The sequence below is a fragment of the Pleuronectes platessa genome, chromosome 13 (genome assembly GCF_947347685.1).
Source record: "Pleuronectes platessa chromosome 13, fPlePla1.1, whole genome shotgun sequence".
NCBI classification, from domain to species: Eukaryota; Metazoa; Chordata; class Actinopteri; order Pleuronectiformes; family Pleuronectidae; genus Pleuronectes; species Pleuronectes platessa.
The window spans coordinates 19,096,873-19,119,125 of NC_070638.1; the positions used below are offsets into that span (position 1 = coordinate 19,096,873).

At 43.3% G+C, this 22,253-nt stretch overlaps 1 protein-coding gene across 1 annotated transcript in view; it reads left to right on the plus strand.

Moving 5' to 3' along the window:
- Positions 1–19,800, plus strand: part of LOC128455241 (cadherin-24) — a 98,778-nt gene extending 78,978 nt beyond the window's left edge. Inside the window, 8 exon segments of the mRNA XM_053438925.1 lie at positions 282–418; positions 4,324–4,445; positions 7,489–7,606; positions 11,449–11,618; positions 11,676–11,769; positions 14,448–14,655; positions 16,388–16,868; positions 18,814–19,800. Coding sequence (XP_053294900.1) covers positions 282–418; positions 4,324–4,445; positions 7,489–7,606; positions 11,449–11,618; positions 11,676–11,769; positions 14,448–14,655; positions 16,388–16,868; positions 18,814–19,800 — 2,317 coding nt within the window.
- Positions 19,801–22,253: the final 2,453 nt, after the last annotated feature.

The window sequence follows — 22,253 nt, forward strand, 5'->3', positions numbered from 1 at the left end:
TAGATAATCAGTGGCACTTCAAAAGAGCTCCTATCAGCAGCGATAATCTCCCTATATTAATTCTTTGGCCATTTAAATGCAGAATTCCTTATCTCTCCCTCGCACATTTGCAATGTGTGCTTCCTTCACTCCGCACCCCACTGCTACCTCTGCCGGCTTCTTCCTTTCCACTCTTTCTTTTTACGCATCTTCCCTCATCTTCCTAAGTTCACTATGTTCCCCTTTCCTCTCTCTACAATATTTACCTCTCTCCTGGTTCCACCCTGTTTTCTCTCCTCCAGGTTCTCCATTGATCCACAGTCCGACCCAGAGGCTCTGTTTCGCATCACCCCCGACACCGGCCTCATCACCACGGCCACGGAGCTGGACCGAGAACGCGAGCACTGGCACAACATCACCGTCATCGCCACGCAGAGAGGTCAGAGGTCCCACTTAGCACTGAGGCATCATCACACACATTCTTTTATTTAGAGCTCAAGTTCCTCAAGGAGACATTTAGGGGAGAGCGGGGTAATGTGGGAATTTTTTTACATTTGCTTCCCTCTAGGCGATAAAATGATTTATCAGTAAAATTTACACATTTCCCATTAATTCAGGATGTTTTCTAGCAATGGAAATAATCTGAATGTCTTCAGGACAAAGGGCAGTGAAAATACGATTGTTTTTAAAAAAGTGGTCTTGTGTCCCACTTTACCCCGGCTACAGACCAGAGAAATCAAGGGGGTAAAGTGGTCCTCTTACTTTTTCCACTTTAAAACTATCATAACAACACATGTTGTAATAGTTAAAATCCTGACAGCTAGATTGACAACCACACATTCCAAAACTAATATCGGACTAGTAACAGAATCATGGGGATTGGTCAATTAAGCACATTTATAATTATTATGATTCATGTGATCTCTTGCACACCCTAGCTTACCTGCACATTGTTTCTCTGTCCAATTGGCAGGGACAGGTATATTGATTTTCTCTGCTTATTCAAATGCCAGTTCACGGCACTTAACTGGAGCAAGGCCATGGAACTGGTCAGCCAGTTGTTTCAAGTGTTTGTCAAGCTCCACAAATGTGTTCTGTTGCCTAGATACAGGGGGTGTCTCACATTACGCGATGTCCCACATTACCCGGCTCTCCACTACCACCTCTGACACCTGAGCCCACTGAGTCTAAACTGTGTATTGTCTGGTGTCTGAAAAGCCCAGTCTCCAGTGTGTGATGCGCTTCACTAAGCGGCTTAGCTCTCAAGTCATCAAGCCAGCCAGGGAATGTTGTCCGGCCCCCATAAATAGTTTGTTACAGCTCTTCCTGAGAATCAATTGATCCGTATGGTGTGAGTTATCTGATGCTGCGAAAGATTTGTCCTCATAAGGATTCGAGTGGAAACGAGGAATTAAAGCAGCAAATCAAGGACAGGCTTTGCTTTACAGGCGCACTGTAATTGCAAATGAGAGGAGTAAAGACCGTCAAGCAACGCTACACAGTCATGGGTCCATTTAGAAGCTGTTATGGAGCTTTTCATCATGATCAGCGTAGATTGTTTTGTTAAGTTCTGTTTTAGACTTTTGTGACCCTCTCATGTAAAACCCTATAAGTCATGTGAATGATGTGGCTCTATAAGTGGACACGGGCAGTTGGGAGAAGGTGGCGACTCTGGCGAGTATATTCCACAGTGTCAGGATGAGTAATAAAACATTGTTTATAGCATAATAATAACAGTAGTGCTAGTTTATAATGTTGTTAATGTCTCCGAATCCTGTGAAAAACAAAAACAGTGATACGACTACTTACAGTGATACGTACTTACGCGTGTTTGTCCAGCCTTATTTTTATCTCTGCCTTGTAAGGTGACTTTGAGTGCTCTGAAAGGTGCCCATAAATACGATTTATTATTATTATTATTGTATGTACTGTATATAACTTTACTGCATGGGGACATATACATTGCTTTATTCTGCCTGCTGATATTTTAATCTGTTCAGCATTTATTATTTATTTGGCCAATGGTAGTTGTTTACATACCAGGGTGCACACAGCAGCAAACCTTTTTTTGCGATCAATAATTTTTACTTTAGAACTGACAGAACATCACAAATGAAGAATAACAACAACACAGCAGCCCATAAAGCAGGGTTTTCTTTTTTAAAGGAAGACATTTTTCAAAGTTGGTTCAAAGTAGCAATAATAACTGAATATGAGAGGCAATATTCTAATGCAAAATACAAATATCAGTGGCCTAAAAAGGAAAAAAAACTAATCCTCACAGTCCAACTATCTCCATTAATTTGCTGGCCTCCACCAGCTCTGATAATACTGCATGGAGGAGTATGTGAGGGGGGGAGCCCTTCTCTTAAGGAAGCCATCCCACATTAACTAACATTGTTCTTGAACTTGGACCTGCAGTATAAATTCCAAAGGCCATTGGTTCCTCAATATTTAGAAAGGCGAAATAAAATCTTTAAACGGCTGGGTACTGGTTATTTCTATTATGGGCCTGTATTAATATTCGTGTGGTGCTCTTGTGAGTTGTTCACAGCAGTGGGACAGTTTATGTGAGACTGACTTTGACAGTACAGCACCATGGGTCACCTGTGTGGTTTCTTTCAACAATGGAGGTCACTTGAGTAGATATATTGTTATTTTCTTTGGTCTGTCGATCATGGAAACTATTAAATATCACCTGATCACCTATTTTTAAACTGCCCTTCAGCTCGGATCGTGATTGGTTGACAAGGAAGGTCTTGTTGGGTATTCAGACGCCAAAAACAATTTGTGTTTAACCTTACCTGACAGACACTTCTTATGGCTCTGCAAATTATGGCTCTCTGAGGTGAAAGTGGAAGTCGTGCTATGTTTTTTTAGCGTCTGACTTTGACAAACAAAGGTCACAGAGCTTGCATCTTATTTCCCACCGTTAAAACTGAAATCAGAATCATAACTTAACTCTTTTATTCACTTGAACTGAGCTCAACTCGTCTCAAAGGTGACATGTATCTCTGACGATGTTGACAAAGCCTCTCGCTAAGTTTGAATATCTGTTTCGTCAGGTGACAAACTCCTAATTGGATGTTCTTCTCAGCCCTTAAAAAAGTCCAACTGATTGGTGAAGAAGTGAAAGTATTGTTGGAGACAACGCAGAGGAGTTGTCTTCTGTGCCAACTGAGGCTCGCTCTGGACAGACCTAATCTGTACGTGAAATCTACTCGGGGCTCCTCATGGCAGCAGTGTTTGTGGGGCTGTGGAGGCAGCGCAGTGAGTGCCTGTCTCCAATAATGAGCTCCATCTAATAAACAGACTGTTGGATGGTGTGTGGACACAGAGCACACTAGGAGATCTGCCATGGCCACGGGCAGGTCAGCTCAACCAGTGGCATTACAGCGAGAGCTCATTTTCAGCTTTTCAGGGATGCGAATCAGCCGCTGTCATCCATGACAGTGTTACCGCTCTAGTTTTCTAAGCATGGTGTGTGTGTGTGCGCCTGTGTGTGTGTGTGTGCTGCAGAAAGTGTCACCCAGGCTGTGTTGTAGGGTTGCCTGCTCAGATAAGTGAGTGAGGATGTGTGCTGCTGAGCCCGGATTGTGTCCTTCGCAGGAGTAACCCGAAAAGCGTAATCGTGAATGTTCAGCTCAGACTTTGTCTCCATGCGCTTCAAGACTGTCTGTGAGAACTTCATGTTCAAGTGTGTGTATATCACAGTGAATGGGGTGAGGGGTAAGGGGGGGGCTCTGCAAATTCATTTAAAGTGCCCCCTTGTGAAACAGCATGCAGACTGACTGCACTCTGCAGCCCTCCTCTACTAACTCTCTTTCTCAGAAACACTCACTCACACCCACACTCCGTACACACACACACACACACACACACAAACACACACACACACACACACACACACACACGCACACAAATACACAAACACACGCACACACACACACACACACACACACTTGACTCTTGGCTAAGAATGTCCGTGTTTGATGTGGAAGAATTTGCCTGCTATAGGGTTGTCAGTTGTTCTCCAGCTGGGAGCCTTTGAGATGCAACACAGGCCAAATGAATCCAAACGAATGTCTGTATATTTAGCCAGTTGTGTGCTCGCTAATATGATCTGAGTGCTGTTAGAGCTTTAGAACAAAGGCTGAAAAGCTTGATCTCACCTAAGAGGACGATTTAATGGAATTAATGGAGGGTAAAAACTTGCACACTGGTGGGTTTATCGGGAGGTGATTTGTATTCATATTGTTCATATGTAATTTTCCATTTGGCTTTGCAGTGTGCATCTTTAATCACTATTGTTTCAGCGTATTTCTCTCTGATGGGCCTTTTCAGACAATCCCAGCCAGGTGTCCAGAGTTCTGGTCGCAGTAGAGACATTGGACCTGAATGACAACGCGCCGGAGCTGGACAGACAATACACGACAGCCATGTGTGACTCCTCCTCCATCGGGCAGGTCAGTATCATAACCTGTAACGTTTATGTTTGATGTGATCTTACTTCAGGACCCTATACTAACTGTTGAAATCACAACATGTCCCTAAAGATAACCAGGTTATCAGGGATGTTTTATTATTAATATAAGAAGGTCAAAACTGACTTATGTCGATTTCACAAAATGATGTGACAAAAAACATAATGTCTTTACTTGCTTATTGCTTATTCTTAGTATGATCTTATTCTGGTTAAGAAAATAAGAAAACACTGGAGTTTTTTTCACACCATTGCCTCACTCGGGTTAATCTCAGAACATTGTTGTATTTGTCTGCTTGAATAGCTCAAGAGTTTTTAAACCTCTATGTGTAAGAAACAAATTTGGCATGAATCCAGGAAAAAAAAACATTTCTGTTTTGTGTTGGGGTGATAAGAGATGAGTGTTCGAGGTATTTTCAGTCCATGCAGGGAGTGTTTATTCTCTTGTGATTGGATAAGCAGATGTGCTGTCACATCTCAATAAAGGCGCCGGCAAAAAACTCTGACCCCCATTTTACTGCTGCAGCTGTATCAACCAGGAAACCAAAGACTCAAAAGAGGAACAATGGAGGACAGACAAAGAAATCCAGGCTCTCATTAGTATTTGGGCCGACGCGGCACAGGCAGCTGGAGTCAGTCATTAGAAACAAAAAGGTGCACAAAATGAATTGACTGCCTCTGGCAGGAGTTGTGGTATCAACATGCAGCCAAACAGTGGTGAGAAAACAGTAAGAAGCTGAATAAAAATGAGAGGAATTCATATTATATGCAGTGCAGCAAACGGACAAATGATCAGGGGGTTTGATGTTTCGGACACCGTCTTGGGCCAGTGACCGACTTAAGCTGGTCCCAGAAGCTCCAGCGATTCAGTCACGTGACAGAAAATCAATAATTCACAAGACATCTTTTATTATTGTCAGTCCTGCAAATGTTTTTGCCACCAAACAAACAGCACGTCCTGTGTTCTGTGACTCAGTCTATGCTGTAACATCCATGTTTATTAATGGGACGGCCATGAAAACATTAGTACCACAGCCTCACAAGGCTCTTAAAAGTTTAGTTTATTGGAAGCCTTGAGTTATGGGTTGTTAAATTCCTCAACTGGAAAAGTGCTGGATGTTTTTTTTTTTTCTATCTTTGACCATTCATCTCCCAATGATGCATACAGGGTGGGGGTGGGGGAGCTGGACCGGGGCGACCAGCATGCATTGCCTCTTTTGACCATTGGATAAGGCATAAGTTGGGGTTGAAGTATGTTTTTAACCTGACAAGAAACATCTTTGGACTGTAATACCAGCACAGACCATAATTTGTAAATAAAGATGGATGAATTGTTTCTACTTCCTCCAGCATATTCAGTAATGAAGCTAAAATGTCCCAGATCCAAATGCTGCCATCTTGAGCAAAATAACTAATTTGGAGCCAGAGTCCTTTGGTGATTGGAATTGTGGTACTGAGGTCCCACCATTATAAATGCTTGACAAATCACAATTCAGCCTCAGCTGTCAATCATGACAATACACCCTATGGTTATTGCATCAATAAACTGATTAACAACAGACTTACCAGAGAAAATGGGCACTTGCACAAACATCAGAAACCAAAATGACAGAAACACCTTGACTTATTATTATTATTTGATCCATGTTCCTTTCACTGACTTACATGCTTGTACAAATCCTATAATTACACCAAGGCCAATCAGTAAACACATCGTTGTTTTGCCCTACAAGAAATTAGATGAGAGGTTCTTACTATCAGTCTTGAAAAGTCCAATTCATTTGCTTCAAATAGTGACGTCTCCCACTAGACATGCTTCAGAGTTGCCCTCCATTCAAATGAGGAAGCCTGGTATTCAAAGCCCTGCCCATTCAAGTATGTGGAGAATATGGAGTGCAGTGGTACAAAGCTCCATCTATTCACATACGGCAGCATGCAGCTACAGCTCGCCCAGTCACAATGGAGGCAGGTGAATCCTCGATGCCCTGTTATCACGACGCAGCAGCTATTCACATTGTGATTAAACTCGAGCCTCTTCTCAGACGACCTCCCTCCTTCCGGCCGTCCTTCCTGCTTTATTTGTGTTCATCGCTGTGTTCTTACTCGATCCGTTCTCCGTTATAGAAATCCTTCACTCCATCTCTCCCTGGAAACCATCCTTTGCTTTCTTTCTATCTGTTTTTTCCCGCCCCTCCATCTTCAGTATTCCACACTGGCTCCATTGCCGTAATTTGGTGTCTTGGCCCATCTGTTGTGTTCGCTGGTGTTCTCATTGCTCCGCTTGTGTCTTTGTTGTGGTGCCACTAAATCTGTGATTCTATGGGCACCGACGTAGATTTGTTGTTTCCCTGTGATGTCTGTGTTTGTGTATACTGCGAGTGTACGCAAGAGCGGGAGACAGTGCAAGAAAGAGCGATTATAATATCTCCTCAGCATGTTGGGGCCGGGTGCGCGTGTCTCCCTGTGACAAGTCGTTAGGAAAAATGTGCATTTGAATGCTCGCACGAGGCGACTGATAGCATAATGTGACTGTACATAACAAATCTGCTCAAAGCCCGAGAGACACAGACTAACTAAGGGAGAATGCAGCACCCTTCATCCTCACTTTCAGTCTGGTAACCGGCACTCGAAAGCGTTTCCAAAAGGAGGGCTTGTGTAATGACGACTGCAGTTTTTCATTAAAAACAAATTACATATCAGCGTAAGCAGGGGGGAGATTTTCTCTCAGATTAATCGAGCTACCCCAGACTTGTGCAGATGCTATTACTAAATTGAAAGCCACACTGTATTTGTTAAAGGCGCCTCACGTCAGACACTCATTTAGGTGGCGCACAGTTCAGTTGTGCCTCTCTACTAATAGTTTGGCTCACTTTGATTCCCGCTAATGGTTTCGCAGCTAAAAGCACTCTCCGTGTAAGTGTTCTTATTTTTCTCTTGTCTCCGTGCTTCCCACACCTCCACCCGCACGTGTATATCCGTCCTCCCCTCGCCTAATCTCCCCTTCTCTCTCTATCTTCTCGTTTCAGGTGGTGCAGGTGCTGCGGGCGATTGATAGAGATGAGGGAGGGAATGACAGCACCGTGTATTTCAGCATCCCTCCGGAGTCCAGCACCGCTCTCAACTTCAGTGTCAGGGACAGTGGTGGTAAGCACTCAATCTCTCCCTCCCCCTGTATTTCTCTTAATTCCCTTTTTTTCCTCTTCTTTCTTTTTTTGTTCCCTTGGCAGGCGCACACTGTTTTTTCCCTACTTTTTTAAGGCTCTTAATCCCGCATTTTCTTTCCGCCTTTCTCTTTCCATCTTCGTCTTTTCTACCATTCTGTCTTTCCTATACCCTCCTTGCAAACCCTCCGCCTCTCTGTCCAGCTCCCACCTCCCTTTTTTCTGTCTCTGCCTCTCTCTTCCACCATCCATCTCCCAACTCTGGCGGCTCCATTGTTTTGCTTTGTTATTCTCCTCTCTTTTGTTCGTCCCTCTTGTTTGCCTTCCCATATCCTTTACATCCATCTTCTCCTCCCAGCTACCACATATACTTACTGTTTGCACTGGAAAGCTTTTGAAGAAATCACTGCTGTTTCTTTTAATTCTCTTCAACCAAATTGAATTCAGCTGCTTAGTATTTGTTCATGTACGCTCTGTTTGTGGGTGACTTCCTGTCGCCCCTTTTCCTGCACAAATACACACATGTATTGTACACAGAGTGTAAGGAAATCATTAATGTAAACAGTAGTTTTTAATATTCAGACTCCTCTGAATCAAATTCTTTGTGGGATTTTTGTTTAAGTGATAATAAACAACCACTTCAACACATATACTGAGCAAAAATCAGATCACTAATGTATTGTATTTCACAACATATTCACCTTTTTTTGCAGACAAAAACTACATATTTGGACTAAAATTATATTTTGTGTGTGTGTGTGTGATTGTGTGTGCGTGTATGTGTGTGTGTGTGTATGCTTGAAGACAATACATATTCTGAATAAAACATAAAACCTTTACAACAGGGTTTGTTGAGACCTCTAACCTGAATGTAGAGAATGACTCTGATTAAATTAGCTACAAATGTTTATTGTCTTGTTTGCTGTTTTGTTGCCTCATTTTATGGCAAAGTACAACCTATAAGAACTGTCACTTCATGGAGGAGGTTGACACCGAGGATGCTTTGCAACTCTATAAAACATGCACATGTCAGATTGTAATGCAAAATCAAAACATTGATTTGCATTACAAGAATTTTAAATAAAAGGAAACTTAACTCCATAGGGTATTTTGTAGTTATACACACTTTGTCCGTGTATCTTGTCTAAACCTTATTTCACACTATAACATTTTCCTGTCACCGAACGGGTTTTGTAAGTTGCCGACAAAAGCCCCCGAACATCACAGTCGCCAATCATTATGTGTCAACTCCTCACAGACGCGATTAGACAGGTTTGCCAGACGGCCCCGACAATTCCAGCCAATTTAAAGGAAAGGAAGGGATGAAGGTTGTAAAGGTTCATGTGGGGGTCAGGTGCCCACTGATCTTTTACACTGCACATTTCTGTAATTGGGGAAATCAAGCAGTAACCATGCCTGTGGGAGACAGGGTTACAAACATCGGGGCACCTTACATTTACTGAAGAGTTTTTTTCTGTGTCATTCTGAGCAGGACGATAGAGAAGAGCAGGAGGATCAGTCGGACTCACCGTGTCTTTTGACAAAACTGAGCTGTATTGATATATTTATTGGACCCCTGTGGATCAAACTCTAAGTACGATGTGATGTACATGCAGTATTACTACTTCATTCAGTAGATATGGTGAACATAGCAGTTGCTTATCTTCACATCCAGCAGACACGGGGCAACATTCACTTGAAAAACTTTGGTTTCTGGACGGTTTATTTAGCCCAATATTAACTCTCAGTTTGAGATTTATTTGAGTTCCGACCGACTCCCGAGGGAAATATCTACTAAACACTCTACTTTGTTTGCCAGCTAATTGCCAATTTTGTCTGCTTGCCATTTGGTGCTATGCCTACTCTGAACAACTCACAGTAGGTTTAAACCATTCGTTAAAAGCAGTGATAGTGAACACAACGAGTAAAAGAGAGTGGGAATAAAAGATGTGAATAAAAAGGGCTCTTAATGCGAACCAATGATCTTAAAGACAATCAATACTCCGTAGAGCTGAGGGGAATATTGATTCATCCATCTCTGATCAAAACTGTCTTATTCTAAATGATGAAAATGCTTCTGTGGTCACCAGGAACTGTCCGCTGTAAATGTTTGTCTAGCTGTCACATGCAACAGCACTATCCACCCTCTGTGGTGGGCAGCTGATGATCTGAGTGCTCTCGCAGGCTCTCGCAGGCCTCCCACTGGTGACCAGCCCATTAATCGTTCCTAAACTTTACAAAAGCCTGAGGAGTGAACTTGCTCTGCTGGATCAGGGATCAGGGGGATAGAGTCAGTGACAGGACGAATCAAAGGCCTGTTTGATGTGTCATCCAACACCAGGGCTCAGACAGAGAACACGTTCTGATCTCATGTGGACAAGTTGTCTGACAAAGGCTCACTCAGAACAATGTGATCTGTATTTAAATTGCAGGAGTTTTTGCTTTGATGATTGAGCCACATTCTTACAAATGGGCTGATGGAATATTTTCCACATTTTTTTCTGTCGACGCCTCAATCCATGATACCCTGACAGGACAGGGGACAACAGGAAGAGGAGTCAGACCAACGGAGGCCATTAGTGGTTTTCTTTCTCCTGCTCTCACTGAATCCCTCGATGTCGTAAAAATTGCGGCATCTTCAAAAAAAATTACTTTAGAGATGTATGGACCTGATATGTTCAGTTGTAGAAAAGAATACAAACATGGTGGTGTGGATGCTTCTGCTGCACACCACCCACTCAGGACAGGAGTCAGGTGTGAGCAGACATTTTTATGTGTGAAGTGTATCAGACTTAATGTTTTCAGATCTTCTTGCCAACCAGGAGTAATAAATCATGAAGTCTAGCTGCAGGAGAGAGGAGGAGGATTCTATTTGGCCTAATTGAGACTCTCCTCTGTAGTTTTATCCAATTTGTTCAAATTATTGTCACTGATATTCCGGACGGAGACAGTGTAGCTCCAGTGGTGATATAAGTTCACAAATGAAAGAACACAAGGGATGTGTGTTATTCGTGGTCGAGGGAAGTGCAGTGTCGATATTTGAGTGATTTGGACACGAAATATGTTTAATATTAAAACGATTTTAATAAACAGGCAACCAGCGCTCTGTAGCATTCAGTGGGGGGGGGGGGGGGGGGGGGGTTGTGTGCCTTGAATCTTCTTCCACGTCCTTGGATAAACTACAGCAACGAGCAGCCTTACGCCAATAATATCTGACCCTGCATATCAGGTGACACTCTCCATCAAGACATCACTTCCTCTTCAGGAAGTTCTCTTTCGTTATTTTTATTAAAGTAGTGCTTTATATTGAGCTGCATAACAAGGCTTTTACTTTAAAAAGTTGTAAATTTCGATTAGAAGATTGTGTTGATTGCTTACCCGACCTTTGAAATAGCCCACATGAAATGTATGAAAAATAAGAGCAGTTAAGTAAATCATTTAAAAACATTTATTGCAGATAAATCAGATAGGATGAACACAAAGTTGTCTAACTTCACTCAGCACCAGAGACTGTTTCTAAGCAGCAATCACACACAATCATCCAGCACATGAACGGTCAAAAGTGAGAGTATATTGTATATTCTGGAAGTAGCTGCAGAGCATCAACACAGACCAGGCAAAGCTGGCCCGCCTCCTTCCTGTGTAGTGTAAACCAATCACCCACTGATTGGAATCACACATTTTTCCAAACATGAGCACGGTAATTTCGGTGCATTATTTCCAAACTGTATCATCCTGCGTCCATTCAGCAGAGAAAATAAGTGAAATTGCAGCATGCGGCTAACAACAGATGAGTAACCCTCCTCCCTCTCTTCCTTCCTCCAGGCACCACAGCCAGCCTGGTGCTCCTCTCCCAGCTTCAGCCGCTGTCCCGCTCCCAGTCCTCCACCCTGACGCTCTTTGTGCCCCTGGTGCTGAGGGACGGCACGTCGGGTCTCACCAGCACCAGCACCGTCACCGTGTCCGTCTGTCCCTGCCTGAGAGGGGGAGCTCGGGCGGGGGAGAAGGAGAAGAACCAACAGGTCGAGGGCGAGTGGGACTCTGAAAGAGAGGCGGTGTGTCTCCCCCAGCAGTCCACGCTGCCGTCTCCTGGCCTCAGTACTGCCGCCCTGCTGGCCATCCTGGCTTGTGTTGCTACACTACTGGGTAAATACTTTGACACAGTGATGAAATCAGGGATTAGCACATTAACAACAGTGAAAAAATAATAAAAAGTGTTGTCCCTTGAAAGACCCTTACATCATGTTTTTACTACGACACTTATCGTTGTGTATAGTATCCAGTAAAGTCATTCCATTAAGATTTACTGCCTGTAAAGGAGTTTAATGCAAATCTATAAATAAAAAAGATCAGTAAATAGTGTTTAGGGCAGTTTATCCTCCGCTACACCCCTGGAGGCTTAATCTGCATAGGAAAATAATGGGAGCGGCAGCGTAAATATTTCTCTTAGTCACAGCTGCTCAGTAGCGAGGTTTACTTTTCCTCCCAATTTTGGTCCGGTTATCTCCTCTGGCAAGGTCAGCATTAATCACTGCTGAAACAACAATTGTGAGTGATTATCTGGGCCGTCTGGTTTTTTGATAGCGGCATAATAAAATGTCACAGCCACCTCTGCAGAAGCTCTCAAATTCTCAATTGGATAGTGTCGAGGTGCCGAGACGGCTTTGGCTCGTGGCCAGCGTCATTGTCATTTCTATTCAGTCTGTTGGATCACTACTCATGCCTTATAGATGGGGAGCATTATCATTCTGCAGGAGAGCGGCTCAATCAAGAAGGGAAAGCAACACGCCGTGAAGGTGATCACGCTGAGTCGCTTTTGGTGGAGTCTCGAATTTAGTCCTCTAAGTGGAAAGGGCATAAACTGTTCCAGGAAACACATCAAACTTTTTAACAGTCGCCTCATTTTTTAGCTTCAAAAGTCGGCTCGATTTTTCGTCCAGTTTTTCTTATCTACATGAGGCTGACCCTGAACAGAATACTTTGGCCTTTTGCAAAAAGCCAAATGTTCCTACAGGAGCTCTGACAGTAGCTCCATCAGGAGGCCATGTGGTTATTAAAAAGCCGTTTGGCGTATACATAAGGTTGGATTTGGATCATTTGCATTTCACGCCTTGTGAGGGAAGACTTAAATACGCATAATGACATGTAGGTGAACCCTCAAATTGTTTGGAAAGAGTAGAGATTTCCCAGTGATTTTTAGGGATCATTGGATTAGTTCCTTAGGAAATCAAATAATGCAACCTCCGACAAAAGAGTGTCGATTGATTTACAGCGATAGCTTAACCGCCTACTGTAAATCCATAGAGACAGACACCAGCACATACACATGCCCGGTATATGCACATGTTGAGAAAGACAAGTCGATTCCAATTGGAGCCAGTATATGTGGATGTTTGTTTGAACCCCGCCTCCAAACAATGATATCCAGACATAGCTTAACATGCGTAAGAGAGTAGTGGAGGAAGAAGATGAATATATATTCAAGTAAGAGCACAAATAAAGAGACACAAATTTGAGCTTTACTCCGGAATCTTTGTTGTTTGGAGGCTGGTGTTTTAAAACCGAAAACAAGAGAAAAGGCTTCAGAAAGGAATAATACAGAGTGTTAACTGCTCTGACATCAGTTGGAAACACGAGCGCGGCTGTTTAACAAGCTCAGATCTGCATTCATAACCTAGAGTTGCTTCCAAAGTCACAAGGAAACCTGGCATGGTCGATTATCCTTGGATCTGCTTTTATTTATCGACTCTGACTGAGCTCAGGTTCCGTTTCTGATCAAGTGATTTAAAAAAAAGATATATGTACATAACATTAGCTCAGGTTATTGACAGGTCCGTCAGGTTGGACTCTACATGAATGAATATTAACTGTTTACATTTTCTTTCAGACACTGAATTGAGCTGTTTGTGAAAACGCAAACGTCTGAGTGAGAGGCTCCGGACATTCTCCACAGTTATATCTGCTGCCCTCATATTCAAATCTCAGGACAATGTCCCGATGAGCTCATGTGAGAACACAGCAGGAGATCCACCGGGGATGTACTGTGAGGCAGTGGCCATAATGTTTGTAACACCAGACGGACACAAAACTGAACAAAAACCAAAAGAATACAAATATCTCAGGATGAAAAAGCAGGGCCACACTCATGGAGGAAGAAGATGTATCAAGAGTTTTTCATGTTAAGGGGCTGAGGCCGATGTTGATGACCTGCATTGTCATCCTCCGCTACCCCTGGTCTGAAATCTAACCCGTAGAATCTCCTGCTGCTTGTTCATGTCTGGAAACGGCCTGGCAATGACATATTTCCCCCATTTTATCAATGTGCTGAATCTTTGTTGAGTTTATTCATTTTAAATACTGCATAGCAAACAAGACGCATCTCTTCAGGTAGATTCGATCCCATTTAGTCTTGTCAGACATCTGTTGAAGAGCTGCCACAGCCGGGCTCTTTGTCCACAGCCCTGGGTCAAATGCAGCTCTCTGCCCTGGGAATACGGGATCATGGGAGAACAAAACGTCCATTTGCCTGGCTGGAGCTCAAAGTACAATTACAGAGCGGAGGCATGCAGCCTGCTGATATGATAGAGCAGCCCTCTGACCCACGGCCTCTTCTGTATTCGTTTTGTCTCTGTTTGTGTCTCACCTCTTTGTCTGTCTGACTCCTTTTCCCCTCCCTTTCTCTCCCTCTCATTTTCCTCCTTCCCCTTTATTTCCCCTGTGACTTGTGCTCCCCCCATCACCTTCTTGTTCATCATTCTTTTTTATTCTTCCAATTTTTCTCCCGTGCCTCAATATCCTACATCCACTCCCCCCTCCTTCTGCAGCGGTGAGCGCCCTGTCATTGTCACTGCGCCGTCAGAAGCGTGACTCCCTGTCACCGCTGGAGGAGGACGACGTTCGAGAGAACATCATAACATACGACGACGAGGGCGGGGGGGAGGCCGACACGGCCGCTTTTGACATCGCGGCGCTCCAGAGTGCGCCGCACAGCTCGCGCACGCACGGCTATCGCACTCTAGACAGCAGGAACGTGTAAGTAGGGGCAGGAGCGTGTGGGGGAGTTTGTTTATACGTGCTGATACAAATATATATAACAGTTAAATAACATCATAGTCTGCCTCTTATCACAGGGAGGAAACTAAATTAACCCCTTCAAAGTAAAAGCTTTCATCCCTGTCCAGCACTTAATTGATCCATTTAAGTTAGCGATCGGGTCCAAGCTCCGTGGTCATAATCAGACGCCGATGAAGACGCAGAGACAGAAGGCTATCAGGCCTCGCAGTCCGGGGGGACCACTTTGTTGTGCTCTTTTTGTTAAAGCTTGTTTATGTTCTGCCACATCTGAGAGCCGTTTGCACCCACTTTGATGTTTCTGTGAAACATTGTTATTGCCTTTGGACTAATAATTAGCTCCGATGAATTCATGCAAGCCATATAGAGCGGCCATAAAGAAGTACAAAGCCAGCCTTCAGTTTATCCAAAATTGCTTCTCGCGGTTTATGGAGGTGGTCACAGCAACATGAGAAACCGTCCGGATCGAATGCAATCCAATGAAATATCCCTGCAGTGAATAATACTACCTCTGTGAACCTTTGAATATTTCATTTCTGGTGGCACTGAGTCACAGAGGAGACAATAGTTAAACTTCAGGGTAACTTTGAAGCTGTACTTTGTGGTGCTGCTGTGATCTTACAGAAACACATGAAGTTGTGTTTGCTTGTCACGAGGAGGAGCAGCAGTGGTTTACAATCCCCTGTCTGAGAAGTTACCCTGAAGTTGCTGTCAGGAATTTCTTAGTTTGGACTTGGAGACTAAAACGTTTCCACAGTACAGCTGCATTACAACAGTTTGTTATTCCATCCGCATACTACAGAGCTAGAAGCCTTGATATCTCAGCCTTCACTGCATCGGTTTCTAATATTTTGATTATGCTTCTGCCATGTTGTTTTTAGATGTTTTCCAGCTGTCCATCTGTCCCGATTATTAATGAGATGTCTCATTAAGGCTTTGAGGGACATATAACAGAATGTGGCTTTTGTTAATGCACAAATTTAGCAAAAAGAATCCTTTCAGATTGAGTACAAATGTTCACCTGGACTCAAGGATGAAAAAAATATAATCTGTAACAATTCGTCATGTCTAAAAACGACTAGACCGCTGTTGACCCAAGAGGATTACGAGACGACAATTTATGGGGAAGACAACAACTCACATGATCCCATTTGCTTCATGATGTAATCAAACTAGTGCCCCTAGTGCCCAAAGTTACGGATTTTAATAGAATCCATGAGATTGAGTGCAAAAGTTCACCTGGACTCTAGGTTTAATTATGATAATATAAACTTAAAGTTTAATTTAATTACCTGTCATAAAGTGTCTGGACACACATGGATCTAAAGTGCAATTTGACCGGTTGATGGAGGCATACAATCACAAGGTGATGATTGTAATGTTTTATATTATTACATAACATTACATATCGTATATAGGTGAAAACTAAATCACTGGATGAGCCCTTGTATGTTAGCCTGTCCATCTAAGTAAAAAAATAACAGGAGTACAGTACAATATGGATTCAATACTTTACAGAGCATCAACGCCTCTAAACATGGTCTCAGAAATCAGAAATCACTTTACCCAGTTTCCATTCTGATCAACACCTGAGGCATTTATTTCCTCTCTTATGTCAGATACAGAAAAACGATGTTACAAAAATAAACCGCTTACTAAAGCTAAATGGAGAATGTTGTCTTGTCTCTTTCAGACGTTACACACATCGCAGCCAAGACAAAGCTCGCACCTACAGCTGGGCTCAGAATCCGGGTGTGGATCACAACTACACAGGCCCAGTAGGACCCCTCTATGGTCGCCTCTGTTACAGCAGCCACACTTTACCGGTTCTCCGGCGCACGCCAGGCGGCACATTAGAACCAGGCATGGCAGAGATGGGATACCGCTTCCCTGGTGGCCATCCAGACCACTCCCTGGTCATCCAGAACCAGGGGGCCATGGCGGGGGCGATGGAGTCTGGGGCAGTTTACATTACCCCCACGGACGGAAGCCGAATGGGGAGTTGCGCGGGAAGCCGAGAAGGGACCGCACCCCAGAGTGCCGTGAGCACGTCCGACGGAGGAACGCCAAGGACCAGTGACAGCCATGACAGAGGGGGAGGGACAAGGACTGCAAGCAACTGCACCGAGGGGAGCAACGAGGAGAAAATGAACCACAGTCAGGACGGCGACTGGGTAAGGATTGTGGAGACCCGCTGAAGGGAGAGGTTTTTTTTGTCTGGTGCCATTCTCCTCAGAAGTTGCGTGTTAGCACCATCCTTATTTTCTGCCAGGTTGTGTGGTTAAAGGTAAACTAAATTAAACTGTTCCAAAATATGTTAAATTACTGACAAGTATCCAATGGCGTGTTGGTATTGCTAGCAATATTAATAACAACAACAAGTTTATTATTAGATAGTATTTCAAATCTAAGACAGCAAATGATACAATAAAAATCTATACAATGTTTTTTACACCCTTTTAAATTAATGACAAAGGAAGAGCATACATTTTTCAGAAGTAAAATTTACCATTAATTTGATCCATCGATGTTTCAGGAGAGAGTTTTAAGTCTGCAACCAGGTCAACCAGCTACGATGGGAATCAGGACCATTGAATATTTGATTTAGAGCAAAAAGATGTTGAAAAAGGCCAAAGTAGAAGACTGTACATATTTATTTCAGAGTAAAGGAGCCACAATCCCTATAAAACATTGTGAAAGTTTCCTTAATGACTTCCAGTGTTTCTACTTGATTTAACCTTGTTTTAGTGATTCTCTCTCTCTTTTCGTGGTTGCTCTGTGGTAAACCTAATGTAGCACTGAACCATCCGATAGGAGCAGGCGTGATTTTCGCGGTTGTGGTAAACATTTCCATGGTAACAGTGAGCTCTGCTAAATGGAGACGATGCTATTACACCTGAGGATTGTGGGTAGAGAAGTACGACATTTTTCTTAAAACGCATTTGATATCATACAGACAAGTCTACCTTGGATGGTAACTTATATTATGACTCATAATGAAAATCTCTATTCAGAAAAAGAATTGGATTTGTACTTCTGGAACCACGTTGTTGAGCTCTATTTCACTGTGGAGAAAAATACAGGTTGACTTTTAGATTTTGTGCATTAATTAAAAGGGTGTTATTCTGCGCTGTCAGTTTCAGGAGCTTTTTGAAAGATAATGGGAAATTTAATCTAGTCATTATTCACATTGCTATGTACTCTTAGAGTGTAGTTAGCTTGGAGGGAAAACGTAAGTTAATGAAGTCCATCCTTCACTCTACCCTGTGACAATAATGCATTCCACACATTAGGTGTGACACTGGCATTGAAATGATTCTCTACTCCAACACATGGATGGATGGACAGTTGGCTAAATATTTCCGGATGGAGAAAAACTGATAGATGTTCCATTTAGTAATGAATTACAATTGAATAAATTACTTTATTATTAATAGATGATTGCAGTGGAAAAGCATTAAAGTTAAATGAATGAGTTAATTATTCAATAAAATAAGCAACCCAGTAAGAAATATAGTAATTAAGCAAATATAAAAAATTATAATATAACTTTTGCATTCAACCTGGAGCTCTATATTATTGCAGTGATTACAACAGCGTTATGTTTTTAATCAGGCAGCAGAAATGTCCAGGATGCTGATTCAGACTTATCAGCACATTTTTTTCCTGCTGTTAACGATCTTTTCTGTGTTTTCATTTATTTATTAGACCATAGCAACTCTCTCTGGCCCTTTCTTTATTTAATTTTCAAATATTTTATCTCTCAATCACTTCCCCCTCCATCTCCCTCTCACAGTGCAGTGTTAGCTCATTCTAGAGCTCACTTAATATCTATGGCTTCTTCCAACTCTTCTATTCTCCCAATCTGTTCTGCTCATTGTCTGCCTCTCCCTCCTTCCTCTCATTTCCTATCACCACCATCTCCTGCTTTTTGTCCATTCTGCCACAATCACATTCCCTTCATCTTTCTGTTTTTTTATGCCTTTTATTAAATTATCCCTATTGCTTTGGCAAATTTTTCTCATTTTCATTTTGATTCACTGTAACCAAACCTAACGGCACCACACCCACCCACGGCCCCAAACTGAAACCACTCATGCTCGCCTACGTTCCCTCCAGGTGCAGTCGGAGTCGTTTCCCAGGGAGCATAATCTCGTCTTGACCCGATCTGGCTCCGTGGTTGGCCAGGGTCATGGGGGGGGAGGCTGGATGAGCGACTCGGCTACACTCCCCCTGGCAGGACGCAGGGCTTCCCGTGCCGGCTTGTCCCCAAATCGCACAAGCTCCGGCCATAATGAGTCTGACTCCAGCGGAGGAGGAGGTGGAGGAAGAGGAGGAGGAAGCGGAGATGGACAACAGCAACCTTCCAATGGACGCAACTATGCCACTGTGCTGCACAGGGAGATGTCTGGACAGAGGGACTACCCTGGCACCTTGGGGAGGGGAGGACTGGAGATGGGAAGCAACTTTGTGGTGGCAAGGCCAGACAGGGAGGGTGGAGGGATATCACTGGCCGGGCCTCCACCTGTCTACCAGGAAACACCTGGCTTTATAAGGGACTGGCGTGATCGGATGGGTCTGGGAGGGTACGTTTTGGGCAGAAGGGATATGACCCCACAGCTTTTGCCCTTTCCAGGGCATCCTCGAGGAGCGTATAGTGGTGTGATGGGCTTTGGGGCCGGTTGGGTTCCAGGGATGGAGGCAGCAAGAGATGCTCCAGGGCCCGGGGGTCCCTCCTTGGCACTGAGGGTGGGTGAGTTCCTACGACTGCGCCTTGCCCAGGTCACCTTTGACCCCTCACAGCCACCGTATGACTCGGTGCAGGTGTACGGCCTGGAGGGGACAGGGTCCAGGGCTGGATCCCTCAGCTCACTGGAGAGCGAGGGGGAGAAGGATGCAGAAAAGGAGGATTGGGGAGCGGGGCTGGATGAGTGGGGTCCCCCGTTTGAGAATTTAGCCCAGCTTTTCAAAGTAAGAGAAAAAGAGAAGGAAGAGAAGGAGAAAGTTGAGGAGTGTGTCAAGAAGGAGAATGAAATGAATGAGGAGCCTGAGAAGAAAGAGAAAAAAGATAGAGGAGAGCAGGCTAGAGAGGAAGGGAAAGACTGAGGGGATGATAAAAATGAAACAAATAGGGCAAAGGGGGTAAAGAGAGGAAGGGAGGGAATAGGAGGATGATGAAAAGGCAACCGGCGCTAGAATAATGTGAAGAGAAGTTAAAGGGGAGAAAGATGAAGAGGCAAAGAAATAAAAAGAGACGGAGAAAAATGAGCCTAGGGAGGATCGAGAGTGCGAGGGCAGGGAGGGAGTGATTGATGTAATTTAAAGCAATAAGTGTTGAAACGCTGATATGGTTGGGCACTGATACTGAGACAATGCAGAGGCTGCTTGTGCTCGGGGCAGCAACAATTTGTGAAACGCTTCGGACAAAGAAAAACAACTCAAACATCCAGGACTCAATTCAATTCAACTCTCACGTATGGAATGAGAAACAGCAGGAACCAAGGAGGAGATCGTTTCTTGTTGAACGCATGTATGTATGTGTGTTGGTGTGCATGTGTGTCTGTGCGTTAGGGAAATCTGTGGCGGGATATAGACGTGTGAGCAAAAGTGGATAAATGCACATGTATGCATGAGTGTATGTGTGTAATTTGAAGATGTTTAACAAAGAAAGAGGAAGAGTGGCAGGGACAACTCCTCACATCCAGAGACTATTTAACTACTGAGACCTACAATACCTATAAGCTGCGAAATATAAAGTTTTTGGGACAACGTGCAAAGAGTAAACATTTAACGAGGAAGTTAAGTAACTATTACAACACACAGTGGATAAACTATATATATATATTTGAAAATAGAAATGAATGGAATAGGAGAGCCGGATGTATAGAGATGGGAACGGATGGGAGAAGGGAGACGATTGTACAGAAACAGTTACTTTTTATTCCATCTGCAGTGGCAGAAAATTGAATCATTCAGCTCACTATTTCATTCCAAATGAAAATGATGAATCATTTAAATCCTGCAAAAGATTCAACCTCCTCTAAGCCCACGAGGAAAACAGACATCGTGAAAAACGGGAACGATTGAGGGATGTGAACCCCCCCACCCCCGTGCGCACCCCCACCCCACCACACCACACTCCTCTCGCACAGTTTACTTTCCGTGTGTCTACAAAGACTCGCATACAAACACAGACACATTTATAAATATAAGGCTTTGATTGTACGACATTAAATTATTAAAGCATCCACATATATGGAGTAATGAGGACTCCATTATTCTTTATGGAAGGAGTACACCCCCTCACCCCCCCGCCCCACATCGTAGTCCTCAAAAGAATGCATGAGTTATGAAAACACCCCCCAAAAAAAAACGGCAGTCTGGCCTCATGTCTTGAACGCTCATTCTGCCTCAAATGAAAACTTTCCACACGTTTGGAATGAAATTAGAGAGATCCCATGATAGGCTTCTTTTTGCTCGTTAAAGGTCAGGATGCAAATGAGCTGGAGCTTTTCAGCTAGAAAGCACTTTTTATACTGTGTGATGTTCAGTAATAGATCATGAATCATGTCAAAGATTACAGTTGTTTTATAAGATGTCAGTTCAACAAGAAAAGAAAAACATACATTGTTTTGACTGTGTGTAAAAACGTTTCAATTGTAAATACCACTGAATATTATTGCTAAAAGAGAATATATAAAATAAGTTAAAAAAAAAAAAAGAAACAAACAGAACTTACGTGTGGGAAAGCAGCTCTGTATGTTCGCTAGACTAGAAATTGATCCACGGAGCCGGACGCTGCAGCCTCCTGGACTGAAAACAAGAGCTTGTGCTTTTTTCTAACATGTGTGTACTAAGTGAACAGGTTCAGGTTTGTTTTGTGGTAGCTCCCTTCTGAGATGGACAAGCCGCAGATTCAATTATACATGTGGCCTCTGGCGAAAGTTTGTTGTGCGAAAATATTAGTTACAGGAAGCCTGTGAGCTGGTCCGTCCCAGTGAGAAAAACCAATTTGATGAAAATCCAGCGGAGTGAGGAGAAACTCCCCTGCAAGGCATGCTGCAACAAAAAAATAAATCAGTGTTTCTCCCAAAGAAAATCTGGATTATTATTCTGCCGAATTCAAATGAGAAATTTGCAATGAGATTTCGGGGCATTGCTGCTGGTGGTGTTGCATTGCCTGAGAGATATGGAACAAAGTTTGATAGATATTTACTTTGCTCTTTAGAAACACAATTACTGCCCGATTAAAAGTGAGATTTTCACTGTTTTGGCAAGTGAAATGTAATCTCTCATACATTCCAGGCGGCGCAACTCAAGGGCAATGTTAATATTGCATTTTCCTCTGCCTTGACCGCTGGGCATACAGGAATCTAACGTACGTTGTGGAATAACAACCAAGACAAATTGAGAGAGGACTATTACCACAGAGCCTAAACCTGAACGTGGACAACTTTGATGTGCCATCACAGAAAATGTCACTGTTTATCACTGGTTCACTGTAAAGTCACAAACACGATGTCTGGCCCGCTTTGCTTTTCGTCATCCTGTCAACGCTC